Source organism: Leuresthes tenuis, unplaced genomic scaffold, assembly GCF_036924035.1.
Source record: "Leuresthes tenuis unplaced genomic scaffold, fLeuTen1.0.hap1 SCAF_1, whole genome shotgun sequence".
Taxonomy (NCBI): Eukaryota; Metazoa; Chordata; class Actinopteri; order Atheriniformes; family Atherinopsidae; genus Leuresthes; species Leuresthes tenuis.
Window position 1 is genome coordinate 27,779,870 of NW_027325355.1, and position 22,875 is coordinate 27,802,744.

At 46.8% G+C, this 22,875-nt stretch overlaps 1 protein-coding gene and 1 long non-coding RNA gene across 3 annotated transcripts in view; one reads left to right on the plus strand and one right to left on the minus strand.

The window, feature by feature from the left end:
- nbeal1 (neurobeachin-like 1) overlaps positions 1 to 22,875 on the minus strand; it is a 41,597-nt gene that overhangs the window by 1,795 nt on the left and 16,927 nt on the right. Inside the window, exons 9-54 of one of the 2 annotated variants that reach the window (XM_072372339.1) lie at positions 22,453 to 22,816; positions 22,199 to 22,305; positions 20,959 to 21,045; positions 19,367 to 19,450; positions 18,553 to 18,651; positions 17,877 to 18,448; positions 17,385 to 17,517; positions 17,144 to 17,263; positions 16,728 to 17,037; positions 16,570 to 16,655; positions 16,353 to 16,442; positions 16,075 to 16,252; positions 15,297 to 15,430; positions 13,381 to 13,540; positions 13,189 to 13,291; positions 12,948 to 13,107; positions 11,440 to 11,598; positions 11,019 to 11,178; positions 10,529 to 10,617; positions 9,720 to 10,322; positions 9,064 to 9,239; positions 8,687 to 8,975; positions 8,294 to 8,602; positions 8,074 to 8,223; positions 7,828 to 7,985; positions 7,598 to 7,722; positions 5,915 to 6,041; positions 5,676 to 5,824; positions 5,454 to 5,587; positions 5,227 to 5,328; positions 4,276 to 4,371; positions 4,068 to 4,192; positions 3,853 to 3,993; positions 3,641 to 3,771; positions 3,283 to 3,392; positions 3,085 to 3,202; positions 2,815 to 2,912; positions 2,620 to 2,736; positions 2,437 to 2,526; positions 2,077 to 2,186; positions 1,806 to 1,978; positions 1,637 to 1,731; positions 1,433 to 1,549; positions 617 to 778; positions 364 to 512; positions 157 to 292 (exon numbers count right to left, since the gene is read on the minus strand). In XM_072372339.1, coding sequence (XP_072228440.1) covers positions 157 to 292; positions 364 to 512; positions 617 to 778; positions 1,433 to 1,549; positions 1,637 to 1,731; positions 1,806 to 1,978; positions 2,077 to 2,186; positions 2,437 to 2,526; positions 2,620 to 2,736; positions 2,815 to 2,912; positions 3,085 to 3,202; positions 3,283 to 3,392; positions 3,641 to 3,771; positions 3,853 to 3,993; positions 4,068 to 4,192; positions 4,276 to 4,371; positions 5,227 to 5,328; positions 5,454 to 5,587; positions 5,676 to 5,824; positions 5,915 to 6,041; positions 7,598 to 7,722; positions 7,828 to 7,985; positions 8,074 to 8,223; positions 8,294 to 8,602; positions 8,687 to 8,975; positions 9,064 to 9,239; positions 9,720 to 10,322; positions 10,529 to 10,617; positions 11,019 to 11,178; positions 11,440 to 11,598; positions 12,948 to 13,107; positions 13,189 to 13,291; positions 13,381 to 13,540; positions 15,297 to 15,430; positions 16,075 to 16,252; positions 16,353 to 16,442; positions 16,570 to 16,655; positions 16,728 to 17,037; positions 17,144 to 17,263; positions 17,385 to 17,517; positions 17,877 to 18,448; positions 18,553 to 18,651; positions 19,367 to 19,450; positions 20,959 to 21,045; positions 22,199 to 22,305; positions 22,453 to 22,816 — 7,485 coding nt within the window. The remainder of the gene's footprint in view (positions 1 to 156; positions 293 to 363; positions 513 to 616; positions 779 to 1,432; positions 1,550 to 1,636; positions 1,732 to 1,805; positions 1,979 to 2,076; positions 2,187 to 2,436; positions 2,527 to 2,619; positions 2,737 to 2,814; positions 2,913 to 3,084; positions 3,203 to 3,282; positions 3,393 to 3,640; positions 3,772 to 3,852; positions 3,994 to 4,067; positions 4,193 to 4,275; positions 4,372 to 5,226; positions 5,329 to 5,453; positions 5,588 to 5,675; positions 5,825 to 5,914; positions 6,042 to 7,597; positions 7,723 to 7,827; positions 7,986 to 8,073; positions 8,224 to 8,293; positions 8,603 to 8,686; positions 8,976 to 9,063; positions 9,240 to 9,719; positions 10,323 to 10,528; positions 10,618 to 11,018; positions 11,179 to 11,439; positions 11,599 to 12,947; positions 13,108 to 13,188; positions 13,292 to 13,380; positions 13,541 to 15,296; positions 15,431 to 16,074; positions 16,253 to 16,352; positions 16,443 to 16,569; positions 16,656 to 16,727; positions 17,038 to 17,143; positions 17,264 to 17,384; positions 17,518 to 17,876; positions 18,449 to 18,552; positions 18,652 to 19,366; positions 19,451 to 20,958; positions 21,046 to 22,198; positions 22,306 to 22,452; positions 22,817 to 22,875) is intronic. The other variant, XM_072372413.1, reaches the window with a different exon arrangement.
- LOC140277534 (uncharacterized) lies at positions 258 to 2,522 on the plus strand. The gene is made up of 2 exons (XR_011909101.1): positions 258 to 310; positions 2,241 to 2,522. It is a non-coding gene; the product is annotated as an uncharacterized lncRNA (long non-coding RNA).

A 22,875-nucleotide genomic window follows, 5' to 3' on the forward strand; every position in this document is an offset into this window, starting at 1 on the left:
TTTCTGGAAGCTGGAAGCGGGGCTGAACACCAGCTGGTTGCGCTGGTGGAGCAGGCGGGTTGGCGAGCGAGCTCGGAGCGGCGCCAGCAGAGGGGAAGCCATGAGCGGCGATCCCTCAAGGCTCTGAGCGATGTAGTTCCGCAGCGAGTGCTTTACCTCCGCCGGCTTGCCCACGCCCACGATGATCAGCTTGCCGTCCTCCAGGCCCACCAGCACATGGCTCTGCTCCTTGGTGACGGAGACGCAGCGCACGGGCACCCGCATGGCCATGGGCTCGGCGCACAGCGACAGGCTGCACGGGAGAAGCAAGGTGAGCGCCCACAGGTAAGAGATGCCAGAGAAAACAGGTGTGTGGGAGGTTACCTGTAGAGATCCCTGATGGACAGGTAGCCCTGCTCGCTGCCGATGACAACATGCTCCCCTGAAACACACATGTCTGTCAGCTGCTCCTTCAGAGGCTCGCTGCAGAGGTGCTTCCCGTTCACAGAGTAAAGGTGGAGGGTGTTTTTATCCTGGGAAAAGAGAGCAGAGCAGAGCTCACGCCTCAGTCTTTAACCTGCTCAAGCTGGAGTTGTATTAATTACAGCTTTGGTTCATCTGCCTTGGTTCAGTTCACCTTTAGTGTTGCTTTGCCCTCCAGACAGGTGTGAACCAGCAGGTGACCCTCCCAGGACACGGCCAGGTGGAGGATCGACAGCGGCAGCGAGCTGTCGCACGGCGGTCTCAGGCAGCGCATGTACTGCCCCCGACGCACCGTGTGGATGATCACCGTCCCGTCCTGGGAGCAAACAGTTGGACAGGAGCAGAAAATCAGCTGCGTTCATCAAGCCCCCATTTCCAGAAACTTAAGTCTGTCAGTTTGTTTGAACGTTGAACAAAACCAAACCAAAAAAGTCCAAAAGGAAGTTATTTTCTTTACTGGAGGTTATGTTTTTAAGTTGGCAAAGAGGCAAAAACAGAGAACATTAGAGATTAAAGATTCTACAATCAGCAAAATAATGTGTGACGGCTGAGGATCGGGTATAAAAGTAAGAAATAAAGAAATAAAGAATTCTCAACAGAAGTTTACAAAAAGCTTTGTTCTTTCAGCATCTACAGAGCATTGGGAAAAGATTCAGGGAGTCTCAGTGTGAAAAAGACCGTGGATGCTGCTGGATTTGTGACTCACAACAAGCACATCGGAGCCTCTTTTTACTGCCATCAAACAAAAATCAATACAAACATCACAGCTCTCTGCCCTCAGAGACCCAGAATTACAGATATCCAGGCCACTGACCTTTAGTCTCAGCCCCTTTTCCAGCTCATTAGCTGAGCATGTGATCTGACAAGCTTTTCCAGTAACACACACGATCCACTCCCAAACGTAATCTTTTACATGTTCATAGTCAGAGCCTATATGCCAGAGACCGACTCAGAAAGCGTGCGCGCTTACTCGTGATCCAGAAACCGCCATATCCAGCTCTGTGCTGATGCCGACGCTGACCACCTCATCGGTGTGTCCGTACAACACCTGGATGGGTTTGGGAGAGAGACCCACAGGAGCTCCACCCTGAAACAAAGAACACTTAAAAAGGCTGTTTCCTCGTGCAAAACGTGCAAATGGCACACAGCCAACTGTGGGTGAGTAATTCCCGACCTGCTGCAGAACCTGCCACACCATGCAGGTCGTGTCTCTGGAGCCGGAGATCAGGTGGATGCCGCAGTGGTCTGTAGACAAGCAGGTCACGATGTCTGAGGAAGAGAGAGAAAGAATCAAATGACTGCTTCTTTACCTTAAAGAATGAAGGTCAAGCAGCCGTCTTTACCCATGTGTCGGATGTGCTGACCCACAGTCTTGCCCTTGACCAGTGAAGTGACCCGAAGGCTGTTGTCCCAGTGTCCGCCACTGAACAGCAGCTTTCCGTCATGGGAGACAACAAACAGCTCTGACGCTACCTCCATGCCAGGGGCGAAGGGTCCTGACAGGAAACGCTGGGTTCTGGAGGGGAAAAGAAGGCGAGAAGTCTTTGGGTGATGTTTCTGAGCCATTTACCCCTGCAATGAAAGCTAATATGATGTAACGTGCAGAGTTCTCACTTGGTGTTGGACACTGTGGGGTCCTTGATGAAGGTGAAGTAGTTGGAGATGTTCTTGTTGTATGGAAGCCATCCGTGGGTCCCAACCAGGCAGTTCCGACTCACTGTTACCTGAAAATGTCACAATCGTTCAGTCATTCCTTTTGTTTTATCCTTTATTCACAGGGAGAAGATTCCTCCACAACCATGTGAGAGACTGATAACGTCACACAGGAACCCATTACTGCTGCTGAAGCTGCTGGATCAGGGGGTTCACTTAGTTTTTCACACGGTTTCCGTGCTTTGGTTCAGTTTTATTAAACGAATAAGGACACATGAGTTGTGTACTTTCTTTCTCACATGGCAGCAGAAAGGGCCTCACCATCGTGTCGGGGCTCCCCTGAGTAATGAAGGAATGGGACTGATTCTTTGGCACCACGGCTTTGACCAGCGGCACGTTGTCACTGATGCCCTGAAACACCACAGACAAGGGGCGCATTCACCAAAAACGATCCTTTTGGTCAAACTGTTTTTTGCGATTTAATAAGAAATAGAAAGATCTAACCTCGACAAAAAATGACTTGAGATCGCTGAGGTGTTCAAACATGTTGAGAGGACTAGAGTCCAGCTGAGCCTTCCTCTTTTCTACTTCCTCCTGAGACAGACGCACTGGATGGGGCTCCTAAATGCAGGAAAAGTCCAAATGAGAACCATCGACACGTGTGGAAAAATCCCCCACATCATGAGAGTGAGTGTGCACCTTCAGCAACTGGCAGGGGGTCTGACCGAAGTTGTTGATCATGCCTTCGACAGCTTTACGCTCCTTTTCGTCAGTGATGGCATCCAAGTCCACCGCCCCTACAACCACAACAGGCTTCAATCAGGCTTTTCTGCAGCCCAGACAATCATTTCACCGAACAAGTTTATGGTTACCGGTGCTATATGTGAGGAAAATACTCAGCAGAGCACTGAGAAAAGAATAAAAGAAGGGCCTGGCATGACAGCATGATCCCTGGTGGGGAGGCTTTACCCTCATATGTGCAGTAGTAGAACACGTTGAGGGCCTCCTCCGCTGCAGGGCCCCTCTGTTTGTACCCGAATATAAGATCGATCCACTCGTGAAGGTGGGCTGAGACGTACTCCGACTCCTGTTGAGTAAAATACGTCAAACACTTCGTATAAACTGGACTCGTGCTGTGCTAAAGCAGCACAACGTGCGGCGTCTCACCAGAGCTTTGCGGTGCTTGTAGATGAAGTCCTCGGGAGACTTGGCCCATTTGGGCAGAACAACATCATTTACTCTTTCCTTAGAGATCTGCAGTCGACCCAAATCAAAGCCTGTGGTGGCATCCAGAGCAAAGGAGGAGGAAAGAGAAAGACAGAAGATACAGAAGAGAGAAAATGAGCATTCCTTTGAAAGACTGTCTGAGTTGAATGTGCATTAATCTTTTTCTTTGTCCAATCTATAAGGAACTCAGCTGAACTCCGGTGAGTTTTAAATGAACGACGCATCATAAATTTGATCAAAGCTAATTGTAGTTAAAGTTTCTGACGATAATCTACAGGATTGAAGCATCAAACTTCACCATTTTGGTTCTCTAGAAATTCTGGGAAGTAGAAGAACTCGGGGATGAGCTCCTTGACGTCGTTGGGGTTGTCCATGAGGGTCTGCCATGTCGCTGGGATGGAGTGGAACTGGCGGTCGGTGCAGTCAAATCTGGGTCAAGGTAGAAGAGAAGGGTTCTGACTGAGTTTCAGAGGAGGAAAGGCAGACCGTGAAGGATCAGACCCTACTTACCGGCCGCTCTGCAGCTGGATGTGCAGGGAGGTGAAGGGCTCCACTCGGATCAAGTAGTGCATCACCCCGGCAGCGTTTGAGTAGTGGGTGCCGTAATGGAACCTGTCGATGGTTCCTGTCGGGTCTTCGAAACTTTCATACCTGACAGACAGATCGACCTTTTAACCCCTGGGATATCTTTCAGCAGGATGATTCAGCACCAGACTGATACGTACTTCTCTCTTACGGCCTTGGCGTTGCGTTCGTTTAGCACGGCGACCGGCTTTGACAGGTCCCTGAAAACCCGAGGATCAGAGAGGTCCAGCTCATCTGAAGTGTAGTCGGACAGAATCCACGGAAACTGGACACACACACGACACATTAGAGGATATATCAATAATTACTCGTTGCTACTAAATTGCATGTATTCAGTGATGAACGTACCACTGGGTACTGAGCGAGGTCGTTGTACGTTCTGCCTGCAATCGTGTTGAGTTGCATCAAGTAGTCAAAGTTGGAAATCTCCCGGTTCACCCATTTCTGTGATAAAAGACAACTTTTAAAGTCATACGCTCTAAACTTCGTGCTTAATAATCCCCAAATCTGTGAAGATGACCTGAAGCAAAAGGACAGGAAGCAGAAATAACTCATCATCAAAAGTTAATTTCTTTCATCCTTGGGAGGATACATTTGGGTTTCTGAAGTCACGACAAAGTCAAAGTACAGAAAAACACGACCCAGAGTAAATAATTCAGTCTAACGTTACAGAAACTGAATGAAACGATTGCTGAATCTCTTTTATTCCCAAAGGGAGACATTTCACTGTTTCAGGGAAAACTATCAGCTCATCTTGAACATAAATGTTGGGACGGGTCCGTGTTTCCCACTGCGTAGCGTCCCCTCTTCTTTTAACAACATCTGTAAACATCTGGGGACTGAGAGGAATGTTGTCCCATTCTTGACCGATGGAGGATTCTAGCTGCTCAGCAGGTTTTTTGCAGATTGCTGAACCTCCGTCCACCTTTACTTCTAAGGTGCTCTTTTTATACCCGGTTCCATTCCTGATTAGTTTAATTAACCTAATTAGTTACAACATGTTCCTCCAGCTGTTTCCTCTTAGTTCCACTTGCTTTTCCAGCCTTTTGTTGCTCCTGTCCCGACTTTTTTGAGACGTGTTGCTGCCGTCAGATTCAAGATGAGCTCATATTATTCATTAAATAGTGAAATGACTCACTTCCATCACTTAATATTGGTTTATGAGATCTGAAAATCACTGTATTTTGTGTCCCAACTCTTTTGGAACTGGGCTCGGACACGTTGTTGATTTACAGAAACTAAAAAGTTCTACAGAGCACAGTTCATCACAGGTTTCATGTTGGTTTGTTGTGCTTTGACCTGTGTGAGCCCAGAGGCTTTGAGAAGCTCCTGCGGTGATCGAGTCCCATAAAGATTGAGGGATCGCAGCATCAACATGCGGCTGTAGACCTTGTTTCTTGCCTGTTCAGAAAAAACACATTTAAACCGAATCGATTAGGTTTTCCAGTATTTAGACCGCAAGAAGGGTTCATTTCTAAGATCTCATTATTCAGCTTTGTGGCAGAGTAAGGCTCCGCATTCATCACCTCTTTTTTGAAGTTGAGGAAGTAATTGGTCTGGTCGATGAGGAAGATCTCCAGAGCTGAGCGACGGAGGTTATATCGTCTGAGGTGGACCTCTCGTATCTGGGACAGGGGCCACTTGAAGTCGTGGCCCACTCCTGTCGGAAAAAAGCAGACACTTAATTTAAGTAACCGGCCATCTATGTTTATCCTCACTCTTTCTCGTCCTTCTCTCGGTCTCCTCACCCTCCTCTTTCTCCTGGCTGATGTCGTAGAAATAGATGTGCTGAGTGGTGAGTTCCAGGCGGCCGGAGACCACGTCCACCACCGTCACCAGCTCACAGTCCTCCATCAACACCTGCTTCTCCTTCTGACCTGCGTCCTCAGCTTCAACCCTGCGGGACACAGCCAAAGGACGGCACAACGTTACAAAACGAGTAATTCGTCACATCTTTTACGCCAACATGTTGTTTTGAACGACTGACTGGTTGCTGGCAGCAGCTGGGTCGTCCTCCGGCAGCTCTAAGATGTCATCTTCCAGGTCGCTGACTTTGACTTGCTTCACAGCCTCCAACAGCAGAGACTCTGGGTTCACACGCTGCTGATGGACGCCTGAGCAAATCCACAGAGACAAGTGGGGATTAAAACTGAGAGGATGCATGCAGAGACGCTGCGGCGGTTAAAATATCCCACAACAGTACTGGGAAAGATCGAAGGCTGACTACAAAAGCACACCTGGATGGAGCGCAACATAAAACGTTTGCATTTTCAGCTCATTATTTCCAAACCAGGAGCTTTACGGACTTTATTTCAAGTATGAAAGTGCAGCTTCTCCCCCGGCGGTTGGTGGATTAACACACTGAGACTTATTGTGTTTGATGGGTCATAAAAACAAACCGAATGCTTCTGTAATCTGGAAATGTTATGGACTTTCTGGAAAGGAGGAAGTAGAAGATGCAGTTGTGCGTAAAATCTGCCTTGTGAAAACGCAACAGTTTAGCAATAAAACTAACAACGAGGAACCATGTTCGCTGTTTACCGCCTGACCAAACATCTGAAAATACTTTAGGTTCGTGCACTACTTCGAAGAGATGGAGGAGAATCACCAGATCTGATGCAGCTCTCAGAGCTGAGAACGTCTCCACACAAACTTTGTGTTACAGGAATGAAAACAGCCGAACCAAAGCTCAGGTAAAAGCTAATTAAAAGGCCCTGAATGCAACACACGGGTCACTCCTCACTGTACTCTTAAGATTAAACTTTTCATACTGAAGACAGGTGTCTGATTTTTTTAAAAGTACAAAATATAAGCTATACAGCTATAATATAAATATATATAATAGATATATAATTGCTTTTTACACTTTTAAATCTTAATAAATACATAAATTAAATAAAAAATGCTACAGTTCTGGCTTTGCAACATTCTTCCAGTTACTTATTCTCCATGTAGGACATAAAATGAACAATTAAGATGAGTGTGTTTATGACTCACTGTCTGCATGTTGTGTTGATTCTCTGCTGCTGATCGGACTCCTTTTGCTTCTATCTTTCTACATTTATTCACACAGACCATCTCAATCTGTCCCGTAACAGCCTCAAATGAAAACAATACAACCCACCATCAAAGAAATCAATAAAAGCCAGCGTTTTGTTCATGAATACTGAGGCGAGTGACAACAGAATCTATACTTCCAATCACTTGCTTTCATCAGTCAGCGCTCTATACATTTTAATTCCTCTCCATCGAGGAGTCAGGATGAACGTTTCAAAACAGAGAAGCGGACTCTAAATGCCACATTTTTAACCCAGAGTGGAGACGCAGTCTAAATATTTAGTCACGAGTCGATTCAAAAGGCAGAATGTTTGATCTGCAAACAGAGTAGAGCCGATTTAAGAGGAGCAATAGTGACATTCTTCGTAAAATAAAGCCTTTAGCTTATCATACTTTAGCAACAACAGTAAACCCCGTGACATCACACAAGTCCTTTTCATACAGCATGTTCAAGAGGAGGCTGATGAGTCTTGGTTATGAATCGTCATCCTCTCTGACGAATTTACATACTGCTGAATGCGTTTAGGGACGTTTCTCAAACAGTCTGAACTCACAACAAGACCTTTCAAAGGACAACAGCAGCCTGAAGCCGGCAGGAGAACAGCTTTCTTACCCAGGTTGTCTCTCAGAGCACTGGCCTCATTGTGAGGATCAAAGTTGTAATTGCGGACCAGCTTCAGCCTCATCCGGGAGTAGTTCTCAGCACTGGACACTCTCCAGTGCATCTCATCCTGCTGCCTGTTGGAAATGGTTGGAAGACACGCTTTTAAAGCTCCTAACCGCAGGTTATATTAACACTGCAATACCACTTTAGTTGTGGAGAAGAGCAGGGGATGCCAGTACCTGTCCGCCCAGGGTCCTCTCTCACACACCAGACCCCGCCGTGCTGCCTTCCACTGCCGGAGGGTGGCGCTGTTCTGGCTGTGCTGCTGCTTCAGCATGTTGTTGTAGCGTAGGTTCTCCTGGCGGCCACGACGGGAGAAAGGCTCCACAAACTGTTCCTAAAGAAAAGACATAAATAAAGGTATGACACGAAGTTTCTGCCGGGCAGAGCGCAGAAAAGGAGACTTTATCAAATCATGGACTGACCTGGAAGCAGATCTTGCTCTCACCCCTCTCCCTTTCTCTCTTATGCAAGCTGACCATGAAGGCCTCATAGCACTCTTTCCAGTACAGAGCAGTGGTCTCATGGCCCTGGCTGAACGTCTCGATTTCATACTGCTTCATGTAGGGAATAATCTGAAGACGTGAAAGTAGGTAAACGTCCGGAAATAATCTGAAACAAAAACTGAGCATGATAATCTCATACATATTTGTCGAGGTAGACGCGCCACTCGGGTGAGTTGCAGTACAGCTTGAAGTCTTCGAAGAAAGACGGGCTTCCGTTGGTGTCGGGGAGCTGAGGCAGGTGCAGTTCCATGTAGAGGAGGCGGTGGACCTTGGAGAGCAGCGTTCGCAGGAGTGGAACCAGGAAAGAGTACGTCTCCTCGGTCTGCTCCTGGATGGATTGCCGCAGGATTCCCTCCACCTTCCCCAGCAGATAGCAGGCCTCGTCCTGGCTGGACACCTCCTTGGTCTGCAGGATGCCGTTGAGCTTGGCAGTGGCCATGGCACACACCTGGGACAGAGGAAACTCATTAATGTGCGCTCACGGAAAGTCACCAAAACACACATGGAAAGGTCACACGGAAGACTTTTCAACCTCAAGATCCTTCTGGGCCATGAAGCCTAGAAGCAGTCGCAGTCCAACTTGGGATAGCTGGAACCACTGAATGCCAGAAGAGTACCACACCATGAGGCAATCCATCAGCGTCACGGTCTCCTCCAACACCTTCTCCGTCCACAGGGCTGGATTGACCAGACCCTCCGCCTGAAGGAAGTCTTGCACAACGTGCAGCAAACGAACAGCGTTCTCTGTGTGTTGTGGCAGAGTAATGGTGGAGGCCTCGCGGTTATCGCTCACCGCCAACTCCAACATCCGCTCCATCAGACTAAAGAGGACAGACAGAGCACCGACACTATCAGCAAACCTGCCCCTGGAAGCATTCACTTAGCTTGTTGCTCGAGTGGGACGCTGACCTGAGCTTGATTTGGTCGACAGGTTGCAGCAGTTCGTTGGCAGTTCCAAGTTTGGTGAGAGCTGAGAAGACCTGGCCCCGCTCCAGCCACGCCGAATCATCAGAGCCCTCAACGCCTCGCCACATCACACACAGGACAATCTCCAGCAGCATGCTGCACAGCTCCTCCTCTGCCCTCTAGAGGGCAACATCACACCAAAGAGCGAAATCTTAAGACAACGTGCCTTCCAATGTCTCAGTTTTGTCTTAAATTACAGCACAGTGTCGTTCTCTAATTTATGCTGCTGGGAAAATCAAAACACTTTCAATAATTCCTGAAATATCTATTTCCAAATCACACACTGCAAATGGCAGCATCTGCTGAGGGAGGAGAGGGGCAGTCTTTACTGCTTCCAGAGACCTCTGATCTGCAGCGAGCTACTGGAATTACAAAGAGAGAGCAGATGAAAGTCGGTGCTGAGGTTCCCTGAGGTGGCAGCGACATTTCATCCACTGTGTGGGAAGCCTGTGCCATTTAAAAGCAGAAAAGCAAACAGGACACTGGCTAACACACATACTGACTTGGTTGTGGTCAGTGATTTTATGTATTTGTCTTTTTTTTTATTGGATTTTTTGCCAAAACTCTACAACCATTGAGATGAACGGTCAAAATCTCACCTCAGCATTGCTAAAGGACTCCCCCAATGAGACGCTGTCGCTAAAGAGGAAGCTGTCTTCAGTCAGAGAGGAGCATGCATCTCGATCGCCTGAACCCCCGGGGAAAGGCTTTGAGGTCTCCAGCGGTGAAGGTGTACTGGGCATGCTCCCAGGTGTCTGGCTGCCACTCTCCCCGCCCTCGTATGTCTGCAGGTGGGACAGATCTAGGGTCAAGCCCCCAGATTTTCCCACCACCCAGGGCTTGATGTGAAGCTGTGGCTCAGTGGAGGCAGAGGAAGATGGAGTGTCAAGCAGCGAGATGACATCGCCGTTCTCCAGGCTGTCCACAGAGTGAGCCCCGATGCTGAGGCGGTCGTCCTCCAGCCGGTCCAAGCGACTGGCGCTGCCCGCCCGTGCCCTCCTGTCCAGCGGCAGTTCCAGACGGTTACTGCTGCCGCCACTAATCCGATTTAGGTCCAGGCTGCACGTGCTGACGGTGTCAGAGCTGCGCAGTGGCAGGGACCCATCGCCCCGTAGGTACAACCGCATGAGGGTGTCCTGCCAGCACTGCTGCTTTGACATCTGGATGGCGGCATCCTGTTGGGACTGAAGCAGCTGGTACACCTGAAGACAGGGGAGGTGAAAGACTTTAATGCACAGTAATACTGTGTATGACATCATTTCACTCGTATGTTTGTGGGGAGGAGATGTAAGAAGAAGACAGGACGTAAACACAAGAAAAGAAACTCTACAGATCAACTGGGAGCCTGCAGACATATCTGGTGTTTGCTGTTACTCAGTAAAGTGAGCGGCTGCAGCGGTTCCCTCACCCTCTTGCAGACAATGAGGCGCACGCTGGGTCCAGCCCGGTGAGTGAGCTGGACCAGAGCCATCAGGTCCTTGTAGTTCACAACGTGATCTGCAGAGTGTAGACACAGAGAAGCCTTTACATTTCTGCAGCTGGGTGCAGATGTACTGATCACTGACTGTGTGTGATAATGATGTCTGCTTTTTCTCTAATGACAATCAGGGGAGTCATTCTGCCATAAAGACTGAGTTATCGGTCTATGTCCAAAAGGATTCAGCCCATTACACCAATATGTTCTACCGACCATGTGCAGAAAGAGAACCAATAATGAGTCCTGGCTTTGCTAAACTGATTCCAATAATTCACAAAGCGTAATGACAACAGCCTTTAAACAGAGGAGACTGAGAGGAAGTCTTTAACCTAAGGCTCAATAAGAAGGGCGTATAATATAGAGCCATACAGCAGCAGGCTCACAGATAATCTTTCAGGTAGTTTTAAAGGCAAACACTAACCCGTGTGGAGGATCTGATTGAGGAGACAGCGGATCAGAGTGGGAGTGATGTGAAGCTCGGAGAAGAGCAGCGACAGCCCGGCATAGCCAGCTTCCCTCAGGCGTAACCGCTGCTTGTTCTTTTCATAAACCCGATCGCAGCGTAACATGCGCTCAAACAACTGCACAGAGGTGGAGAGAAAGGATGCACAAACACAGATGTATCATCCTGTTAAGCCGGACGGGCAGATTCAAACCCCAGTTATGTTTGCCATTTGCTCAGATTAAACAACTTAAAAGCTCATCTAAGTGAAACATTTCAATAAATCGATCACAAGACATGTTAATGCCACTTTTCTGGAAGAGAGTCCCAGTTAGAGGATGAATGTGAGCGGGCTTTGGTTATTCTGCGCGTCCCCAGGTGTCGCCTCGCTGTGACTCACCTTGAAGACAAGTTCTCGAAGTCGATCTGAGTATTTGTTATTGAGAAGGAGGGTGTAGCAGGAGTCGGCGGCTGCGGGCTCGAAGAGGAGCAGGAAGAGCTGGTCCTTGGCCGGGCTGGTCTGAAGCAAGCTGAGTAACAACTCCAGCAGACCACACAGCTGCAATACACAGTGCACGCACTTCAATGCACCTGTTCCAGCAAGAACACTTTGCAAATAAGAAGGATTTAGAGTGTTTTTCCATCACATTTATGGTCAGATCATTTATTAAGTGTCGGATAATTGAAGACTCAGTTTTATTTGATGAATGGCTAAATGGCGTCAGCCATGTGGCAGATGCCCGGCGCATGAGGATCATGTGATTATGCTGAACATATGTTCTCACAAGCTGATAAAAGCCTTCACACAGAGATGCAGTGTGAGCGGATGTGAAAGGAAGAAATGAGACGCGGCAGAAGAAACAAATGCAGAGGGAGACGTGTGAGAACTTCGTCTTTTGAGTGTTGGAACGAACTGAGAAGAGAAACTAATTGCTTGGAGGGAAGAAAATGTTTGAAAAGGATGCAAAAAGAAAAGAGAGATGCTGCCTGACGGGAAATAAGCAAACAGCTTCCTGTACAGGCAGCACCACGGCTCATTGGGAGAGAAGGAGGTCGCCTTCTTTCACAATGAAAATCCTCTGGTGGCAGCAGTCGTTGTGATTAACCAGTTTCACAACATATGGGTCATTTGGCAGGCGTACACTAATAATGACTTGACCTACTCCAAATTTCTTGGATGCTGACCTGACAATCTGCAGCTGTAGGCTGGCTCCCTGCAAGGCTGAAAAGAATGGGTGTATTGTTCATGGGTGAATTCTGGGGCCAGCTGCACAAAGCACCTTAGGTTTTCTCATTAGGAGTGACACTTGAGGCTTAACCTCTCTTGAGCTGAGGGACTCACTTAAGGGTGTTGCACAGAATCTCTTTAAAGGTGTCCTCAGTTGAGGAAACTATTAAAAGTATTTACTGCATTGTAAGCATCTATATGGAGACTAACAGTTCCTGCTTTGACTGTAATCATCAAGCAGCACAGATCATTTTAACAAAAGCCTGAGAACTATATTGGGTCCTCTTGTTTCTTAGTTCAGTTGGGTTAGTATTAAAAACAGCACATATTGTCTGTTCATTTTAAGCAGATGATAGCCATATTGATCTGAATATATGTGTATAAACGCCTGAACTAATGGTTTATAAATAGAAAATGAAGGATTTGATGGCTCACCATCAGGCAGCTTATCATTTTAGCTCCAAAGCCTCCTAAAAACAAATTATTTCTAAAGTACTTTGGTTTTATTCTCAATGCTTCTCGTTCTCCTCATTGCATGTTAAATTCTTAGCCAAAGCCAGCTTTTTCACATGCAATTACGGCTACATTTTTACTTTTAAGAAGACTTAAAGTGTTCCCCTCTCGGTTGGCCCTGTGGTGCAGCTTAAACTTCGATGCCTTTATCATAAGAACCGACTCACCTGCTCTTCATCCCCAATAGCAGCAATGTATCCCAGAATGCTGTGCATCTCCTCCTGCGACATGCCCTTGCTGATGTAGTACTTGATGAGGCCACACAGAGACGCTCGGATGGTACGAACGTCATCCTCAGTCAGGTCGTTCTCTTTGTTCGTGCTCCTCCTAAATTACAGGAGATTTATATTATTATTTTGTGAAAAGTTTGGGGTGAAAACATTTCAACTCTGTAAAAAGAAGCCTCACCCATAATAGAGACGCAAGGTGTCCAGCAGAAACTGAACTCCATATTTCTTCCTGAACTGCTTCCGGTTGTCTTTGATGACGGTGGACATGTACTGGATATGACCTTGTTTAGGAGTAAACAAACTGTCTCAGTCGTGGACACTCGCTCCTGATATCATAGATTTAACACACACAGACACACAGAAGTCCAACCTATGCGTAGAGGAAAGTCTCCTTTGTTCCAGATGTTGAAATTGAACAGGACATGTGTGTGAAGCTGCTGCAGCAGGGCCTGGTTCTTCTCATAGGTCACCTGCTCGATCAGCAGCTGCATGGCAACCAGCACGCTGACGTCCACCTGACCTGCCGGAAGCTGAACACACCCGAATGACACGTCTATCAGTTGACATGTACACACATCTGCTTACTGGCACACATGCAAACTGATGACAGACAGAGGGGACAGAGCACAGTAGACTTCACAGATGGGATAAGAAAATGAGCCATTTGGGACACACATAACTTGTTAGGCTTGATATCAATCTGTTACTGTATAAAGAGAGAGAGAGAGCCATAACTCTGATGCCATAAACAGATAAAAACATGCAGGAATAAGGAAACAAATTACAGCTTTGTTTGGATATTCACCAGTTACAGGGTGTGGTTACTTTGCCTAGGGAAACTTGAACCACATCTGAGAGATTTTAATTTTATCGGAGCCTCTGTGGAGGCTCTTATTTTCACCATGGTGCTTATTATGAAGTATTTCAGTTCCTGTGTTAGACAAACAAATGCAGGCACTTACAGCACACAAAGGACAGAAGAGAAAAGGGGGAAAAGAACAAAAGAAGGATCAAATGAAACACACGGATTGAAGGAAATACAAAGACAGATACAGAATCTGATGTGGATTTATTCTTACACCCTGTCAGCCCCATAAGTAAAACAGAAGGAGTTTAGATCCGAATTCCTGCCTTCACTAAATATCCAACCAGTTTAAACATTACTTCCTTCTGTCCTGCTTTAGAGTTACTCATTCATTTACAGAAAAACCCATCCCTGAACAGATCCCAACCCTAAATGCATTTGACAGGAACAGCTTCCTTTTTGGAGCTGAAAATGCATTAATATCTCATTCAAGATAAGTTTATCACAGCTGAAGTTTTACATGAGCGTGCAGAATGCTCTTTCTTTGTCTTATTGCTGGTCTTCTAAATTGCAAAAATTTCGTATCCTTGTGTCTTTTTATACATATTTTTCATTAACAGATGAAAGTGATGATATTAACGTGTCACGTGTGTTAACTCCGGTATTTTTAAACCTTATTTCTGGCATGAAATACGTTCATCTACTCACTGAGAACAGTTTGGTGAAAGTCGGCGTCCTTCAGAAGATATTTAGATAACTGGAGATCCATATAAAGGAGTGAACGGGGCTTAGAGGATGCAGCCTCTAAATAAGGCATTATCTGTCTTTATTTCACCAATACTTTAAGAAGAATGAATGAATGAACGTGTGCTATAGCTCTGTTAGCTCATAGCTGCTGTTATGTGGCTACTTGCAGCTATAGGAGAGCTAACGGAGGGATTTCTACACAGGCACTCTACTGGGACCACTTCATCCACACGCCCCCCTGCAGCACAGCTCATTCACTCCGTGCTCTGTGACAGTCGGCTAACTTCACACAGAGTTTGCTGCTGATAGTTTTGTGCAACATGGCAGGATATTTATCAGATTTTGACGACGTGAACGACGACTTTTAGCAAGATGGACGTTCTTACCGGAGTGAATGAGCTGTGCTGCAGGGGGGCGTGTGGATGACGTCATCCCAGCAGACGAGTGTGTAGAAAGTGTGTATTTAGAGGCTGCATCCTCTAAGCCCCGTTCACTCCTTATATGGATCTCCAGTTATCTAAATATCTTCTGAAGGACGCCGACTTTCACCAAACTGTTCTCGGTGAGCAGATGAACGTATTTCATGCCAGAAATAAGGTTTAAAAATACTGGAGTTCCCCTTTAATTATAGAAATCTCAGTTTCTTGCACAGCAGATATGTTTGTCGTGGAGTCTCTGCCTGCACTGTGTCCTCATAATTCCCCCCCGATAGCCTGATTAAAAAGATGCTTGACCTTCTGTAGCAGGGCTCCCAGCGTCCCTACACCATGAGAGTGGAGCAGATTCTCCTGGTTGATAAGGTGCCTCTGCAGGAAATGCTTCAGCACTAAAAGGAAAGTGGCCACCAGATTCTTCTCCAGGCGTGCCTCTGAAACAGAAAATTCTCCTTACTTAATGCTTATAAACAGTGCCTCTGCTCCATAATCTATATATATATAGTAAGAACTGTACAAAAGTGTTAATCCAGCCCCCATTTCTTTATATTTTCTTCCAAGCTGCCAGACTTTCTTGTAATCTTTTATGGTGGTCTTGATCAGTAGTTCTTCAGCTTTCTGAAACTCTTTGGAAGTTATTTTTCAGACATTAGCTGCTTTTTCACTCATTTTCTGAATTCTAATGGCTATTTTCAGAGAAATGGGTTTTTTTGTTTGATATTCTCTTAATGCCGACCTATGAATCATTTAAGCATGAAAAAACGGAACAAAAGGCAGCCGACATCCAAAGAAGAGCTTTGGGATGTCCTTCAAGAAGCCTGGAGAACTATTCCTGAAGCCTCCTTAAAGAAATGACAGAAAGCTGGTCTCAGAGGGTTCAGGCTGAGTTGGAGAATAAAGGAGCTCAGAGCAGATATTCACTTTAAAGCTGCTGAGAACTGATAAAAAACTCTTCTTAACTAATATATTGTATTTACATTCATGTTTGGACGTTTCAATAAATCTGTTTCCCAGGTAATGAGGGGTGGTGTAAGACTTTTCCACCGAGTTCTGTAAGATACAGCAGTGTTGAACAGACCTGAGGCCCTGTTAGACGGCAGAATGACCCAGTCCCCATCAGCTGGCGTGGCCACATCTGGAGTGATGAAGTCTGACCCAGCTGCAGGGTCACCTGTCTGTTGATCAGGGGTCACCAGGACCAACTGTTCCAGTATTGGGAAGAGCACTGGGAGGCCATCGACACAGTTGATCATATCCTGTTCCAGATGAACATACATTTAAACAGCGATGAAATGCAGCACACTCAGAAAAAACACGTGCACGCAAAAATGAGCTGCATCTTGGTGTCTGTCCCACCTTGATATCCCAGTTGACAACTTTGTTCCCTGTGAGGCGTCCGTGAAGCATGTTTGGAGACAGATCCAGACAGATTGGGTTTCTACAAGCCTGATGACAAAAGGACAAAGACGAGCACATTTTCAATATATCAAAATGATGGTGACTGCTGCAGGATGAAAACGCAGCCCCATGTATTCTTAATGAAGCTGATCTGAAAGACTTGAGAGGGAATCACCTTGGGTGAGTAGTGCAGCAGTAATTTGTTTGATAGATCACCGAGTTCTGATTCCTGGGTTTTAAAAGGAGATATGCAGTTTGGACCTGAGGAGACAAAATTCAGAGTGAGACTTGAAACTAAACGCTCATTTTGTGGTTTCTCCTCCATCATCTTACCAGAGCTGCAGATGGCTTTTATGTGGCTGTGCTGCAGGGGTTCGTGGAACACCATGACGCTTCCCAGCTGGCCTTGCAGGGATGTCGGGCTGCCCCACTCGCTGTCCTGGGTCCCCGCGGAGATGAGCTTAGTCACAGACTCCGGCTTCCCCCCGAGCAGCCCTCCCCAGGTCTGTGGCGAGAGGATACCCCCCAGTGAGGAGCGAGTGCTGGGTGTGGAGGCAGAGGAGAAGGGAGGGTCTGGGATTTGGGAGGGTGGGGGAGTGGTGGTGCGGTGGCCTGCTGAGCCGATGCAGCAGGATATGAACGGCTGTGGTTGGAGGACAGAAGAACAACAGAAGGATGTAAACAAAAAACATCATGCAGTGGAGGCAGTAAAGTGAGGGTAAACTGATGTGAGAAGTCCTCTCCCTCACCTCTGTCATGGTGGGATACTTGAGGGGGGCAGACAGTTTCTGCTGACCATCCACGTAAATGTAGACCAGACTCTGTCCAAATGGCCTCTTTCCAGGTACATGCACCACACCGATGCTGTGCTGTGGATAGAAAATCAGCAACAATGTACCTCACCGGACACTTAGCCACTGCTTTCTTTTATCAGACACCGAGTTAAGAAATAATAACCAGGGAATGGCGTTTTGAATGCACCGGACTCACCCAGAGAGAGTCACAGAAGCAGTAGTCGGGCAGCATGACTGTGACGTACTCCTTCTTTGTGCACACAGCCACCACCAGCACGCCTGCCGAGCTGATAAAGGCCTCAAATCCTGTCCCGCCTGGAGTGAAAAAGCTGCACAAAATGACATTTTAACAGATGTATCCTTCTGCTGAGACAAGTTGGGAACATTTGGAATGAAACTTTCCTTAAGAGTGCAACTATAGAGCAAAGAAATGGCAAAAACTATGAATCGTATTGAAAAAAACCTGAACCCCTGATTGTCTAAAATCACTGTGGTTTACTGTGATTTATGACATTTTATGGCAGTTAAAAGTGACCCCTTATCTACAAATATGACCTGAAGCTCCACAACTTAAATATAATGGGGGTGAACTGGAGTTTGGGTGGAACCGATGCTCCGGGCCATACTGAACAAGTGTCATCAAGGCTTTTGCAGTGACAGCCATAAACGGTTCATCCTTTCCTCTCACCTGTAGAGCTGCTTCCTTTTGTCTTTGCTGAGTGGGCCCAGCTGGTCCTGGTCCAGAGACAACCAGGCGAGGAAGCTGAAGGCGGATCCTGGCCAGCGCTGCACTGTCGGAACAACGATGCCGGCCATGCTTGGTGACAAATCGAAGTACTGCATGGCACTCTCGAGCCCCTGCTTGCGAACCATTGCTAACAGAGCTCTCAAGGCAGGGCCGACATACGGATGCGCTTGGTTGGACTCCGTCGGCCTGAGGATACGCAGGAGTCCCAGCAGCTCCCTGGCGCTCAAAGACTGCGACCCCAGCGAGCCCACTAATCCAAACAGGCTTTCGGAGCAAGCTCTGTGCAGCCGTTCGTGGCGCTTCAGGGCAGCTAAAGCTCGCATGACCATGGCGGCGTTCACACAGGTCGCACGGGTCTGGCGGTTGAGGCAGCTGAGGCGTCGGAGCCAATCGGCTGTAAACAGCTGCAGTTCTGGCGAGTCCAGCTCTGGGAGCCACTGGACCAGCAGCAACAACGGCTCCACATTGCTGATGCCCAGGAGACCGACAGAGGTGTGCTCACCCTCTACTGCCTGAACACCCACATAGGAAAGGATAACATTAAAGATGGAGAGCACAGAGGTACAGTCCACAGGCCAAGAAGAGGCCAACAAGCAAAGACCAATCTGTCCCTCACCATGTTCATCAGCTCTTTGAGAAGGTGCCGGGACGGCTGGCCCAGAGAGATGAGGACCTCATACAGGTGATTGTAACCTATCCTCTCCTTAAAAACCTCCTACAGGGGTTCAAAAGCAAATGAAGGAACAACACCATGACAACTGAGCTTCATTTCAAAGTCTAAATACTAATAAATGAAAAAGAAAAAACACCCTCAATCATTTCGAAGGTTTTATATCAGGACATAAAAATTCTGGTTCTCAAATACAACCTCAGATGAACAACAACTCGTGACATACTGAGGTCCCACCACAGCATTTCAGTCAGGCTGAGGTCTGGACTCTGACTGGACCGTTGCAACACCTTGATTCTGTTCTTTTTCACACATTCTGCTGTAGATCTGCTGCTGTGTTTGGGATCTTTGTCCTGTTGATGAGCCAGTTTCAGCCCAGCTTTAGCTGTCGGATTGCTGGGCAGCAACAATTTAGGGTCATGTGTTGTTTGTCTGAAGTTGTCTTTACCAAAAGGGTTAGAGCAGGGATGTCAAGCTCCGGTCCTGGAGTGCCGCTGTCCTGCAGGTTTTAGATGTTTCCCTGCTTCACCTGATTCAGATCAATGCATCATTAGCAGGCTTATGCAGAACTTAACAATCTTTCAAAGAGATCCAACTAATCTGAATCAGGTGTGTTGAAGCAGGGAAACATAAAACGTGCTGGACAGCGACCCTCGAGGACCGGAGTTTGACATCCCTGGGTTAGGGTAGAGAGACATGAGACATGCTTTCATTCTCAGTCAGATTATACACGATAACATTGTCTAAATTTGACAATTACCTTTGCTGCTGGTGACTTATGCATCACTGTTGTCAGAGCTTTGATTGTAGCGACAGCAAGGGAGTCCAGTCGGCCTTGAAACACCTGAAAGAAAACAACAAAACAACTAAGCACCACTTATTCACCTCTTATTCTTAGCAAAGCTTATTCACCACTGCTAACCACCTGTTTTAACTGCTAGAATGCGTAATAAAGTCAAATCTCAGCTTATTAAAGATGAGATGGTATGTAAAGACAACAAGCATGCAGACAATTAAAAGCCACAAGGATTGTAATGCTTCAATGATCAACATATTTCAAGCTTTCAAAAGAAAAAGCATCACATATAAGAGAATCAAAGGGCGGCTTAACTGAATAGTTTCCTTTGAGCCCGATTCAATCAGTTTGTTAGAGGTGAGTAAAATCACTGGTTAAAACCCTGTTTGTCACTGCAGTAGGGGCTAGCATCAAACTCGTACTGCAGCTGTTTATACTGACGATAAGGAGGAAAGTGTCGTCTTTCTGCTCCAGGTAAACAGTCAAAGCACGGAGATGTGACTGGAGCAGGAAGCCCACCAACATCCACACAAACAGATACTGAACTCAGCATGCAGCCCAAAACACAAACCAAACCATGACACAAACACATCTCCATCCAGCTCTGTCCTACTCGTGTCCAGCAGGTTGTTTACCACTGGACTGTTTATCGAATTGACAAGCAGCTGTAGAGCGGTGGTTCTGAGAGTGAGCCTTGGACCAGCTGGAGAGGGACTGTGGCAAAAAGTAAAACTCTGGTCATCATCACACAGTCCAGATCACCTCAAACCACTGAGCTTTGTGAGAGCAAACACACACAAGGCCATTCCAGTTGAACCCAGAGTGTACCACAGAAGACAAAGTGAAGGGGAGCGGGCGCCGGGAGGTCAGAATATTAAAGAAACGAAATAGGCGAAGAAGCCACTCCACAGCAAGACACTAAAACTGCATTCTGGCTATCTGGTGCCTTCATTCTGGTGTTCTTCTTCTTTTAATTCTACCTGCATTCAAATTAAATGTCTGGTCTGAAAATGAACCAAACAAAAGCTTCTACCTAAATCCTACACAGCATTCTTGATGGTAATAGACAAAACCTTAATCCCTTAAACCCGAGAAGCAAATAGGAGCATCTGCTGCTGTATCAGGTTACAGCTGCTCGACATCATTGTGTGCGTGTGCTCATGCACGTTTCTTCACTTGTATTCACATAATTCAGATCAGTGGAGGGATTACCAAATACAGGAGGCTCCATAAGTCGTCTGAAGGGACTTTTCAGCACCAGGTGATTCAGTAAAAGTGACACTACGCCATGAAAGAGACGCACACTGGTCTCAATCCAGTTCTAATTAGTGCAACATGGAAACTGCTTTGCCCTCCAGAACTCAAGACGGTGAGTGGGTGGATAATCTTTTCTCTTGTTACCACAAAGTCCAAATCAGAATATTAATCTGAGGTAAGCAGTATGAGGCTCTGGCTGTGGAGTGGCCATGTGGGTGGGACCTGGCAGCAGGAGATGAGGGTAAGGGCAGGGCAGGTAAGTGGGTGACGTGATATGGGAGGGGCTTTCTCGGTGGTACCTGAGTGTCCCTTTCTCCTGTCTGTAACCTGTTGTTGGTTATATCTTTCTGGTCCTTGTCTGCCGCCGTGCACCTAGCATTAACCAGCTGACACACACAACAGGCAACATGTCAACACAGCGTGTCGTGGGGTTACAAGAAAGACGAAATGGCAACAAGAGAGACAGAGCATGGTGCAGGGGGAGGGGAGGGAAGATGTTAGTGAGTAGAGGTTAAAAGCCATGACCCTCTGCAGGGTTCGCTGCCTCTGTGTGGAGGTGTGTTGGTGATCCAGCCTTACTGTGAGGAGGAAAACATGCACGGTGGGCTGAATGCTCCCTGTTACTGAAACTTTAACAAGAATAAACATGAGAAACCATTCTGGAGAGAGCAGACCGAGACAGAACTGTCCAGATTACACGTTAAATACTTTGAACTGAGAATCAAGTCATGAACTGAAGTGTGTCTGACACAACAATGCTGTGGACTGGAAGGAGATCACGCTCCATGAAAGCACCGCTGAAGCCACTGCACAGACTTTAAATTACCTGAATGGTGATTTTGTCAGATGAGGCTGTGGTTATAAAAGGAGGATTTTATTAGAGCAGAGCGACATGCTTTGAGTGACAATGAGTCTGATTGGACTGAGTTTCAGTCACAGTTTCTGACAAAGAAACATAGAAATAAGTGAATTAGAGCAGCTTGGGGGGGGCTTTGGACCATGTGCAGTGCATCTAAGCTCATTTAAATTTAATTGAGCGTATACACGCAGGAGTAATTCGACTCCCGACCACATTATCTGGGTGAGTTAGTCTTGTTTTGTCCGACTAAAATATTTATTTGCATTTTCAAAGTCTGGTTTTGGTGCAGGACTTTTTTTGTTATGACTAACTTTGCTAAATTAAGAAAAAAAACATTTAAATTTGAGAACACGCTCAAAAAGAGTTGTTTTTTTTTTGTACATTTCTCAACTTTACTGGAAAGAGTTTTTCTGTATTTTTCTGGACAAAATTAAAAAGTTTAAAGCCCGAATTTATTTGGGCTTTTTGGGTAATTTTGTTTGATCTAAAATACAATAACGTCCTGTAAAAGGTTCCAATAAAACAGAAGAATACAAGTACAACCAATCGGTGAATAAAAACAAACTTCAGAATGAGGTACACGACGTGATCGAGTCCAACCAGAGAGTCGGACGTAAGGCTTGAGTTGATCTCGCTCATCATACATCAGATTATATCGGATCTGCCTCTTCGGTTCTTACCTTGCTGTTCTGCAGCAGTCGTGTCAGATGCTCGAAACAGTTACTGTTGAGAAAGATGGCTTGGAGAACTGGCCTGTCTGAACACAGGAACATGTCCCTGATAGTGTCTGAAAGGCAGCAAGAGAAATAAACAAATGGGCAAAAAAAGAGAGAAAACAGAGCAGAAACTGAAATATGGGAACTAGAAAGAGGTTAATCTCCTCACAAACCACAGGAGAAATGTTTAAAGGCTCCATTGTGAGGTGAGACTCTACCTAGCATGTGCACTTGCAGTGCCACAAATCGGCTCTCCCAGTGTCGGCCCAGTGTTGGAACTCGGCCTTTGGACTGTTGCTGCTGCTGGCGAGCAGCAACTACAGCCGCCGGGTCAGAGTTGAGCAGCTTGAAGTAGTTTTCCAGCACCGAGGCAATTTCCACCTGCCGCTGGTCAGAGCTGGACGCCAAGAGGCGCTGCACCACCTCCCTCAGGCAGCCCAGAGTCAGCAGCGCCTTCCGGTCGGGGGCCTCGCTGTCCCAGTCCTCGGCTTCATCCGAAGAGCAGCTGCCCATGGAGCAGTCGGCCAGCACCCGCATCAACACCTCCATGGTGGCTGGAGAGATGGCAAGCAGAGCATTCCTCTGGTGGGGATGAAGAGAGTCAGAAGAACAGCGAAGTTCGACAAAGTCTGTGTGAGAAG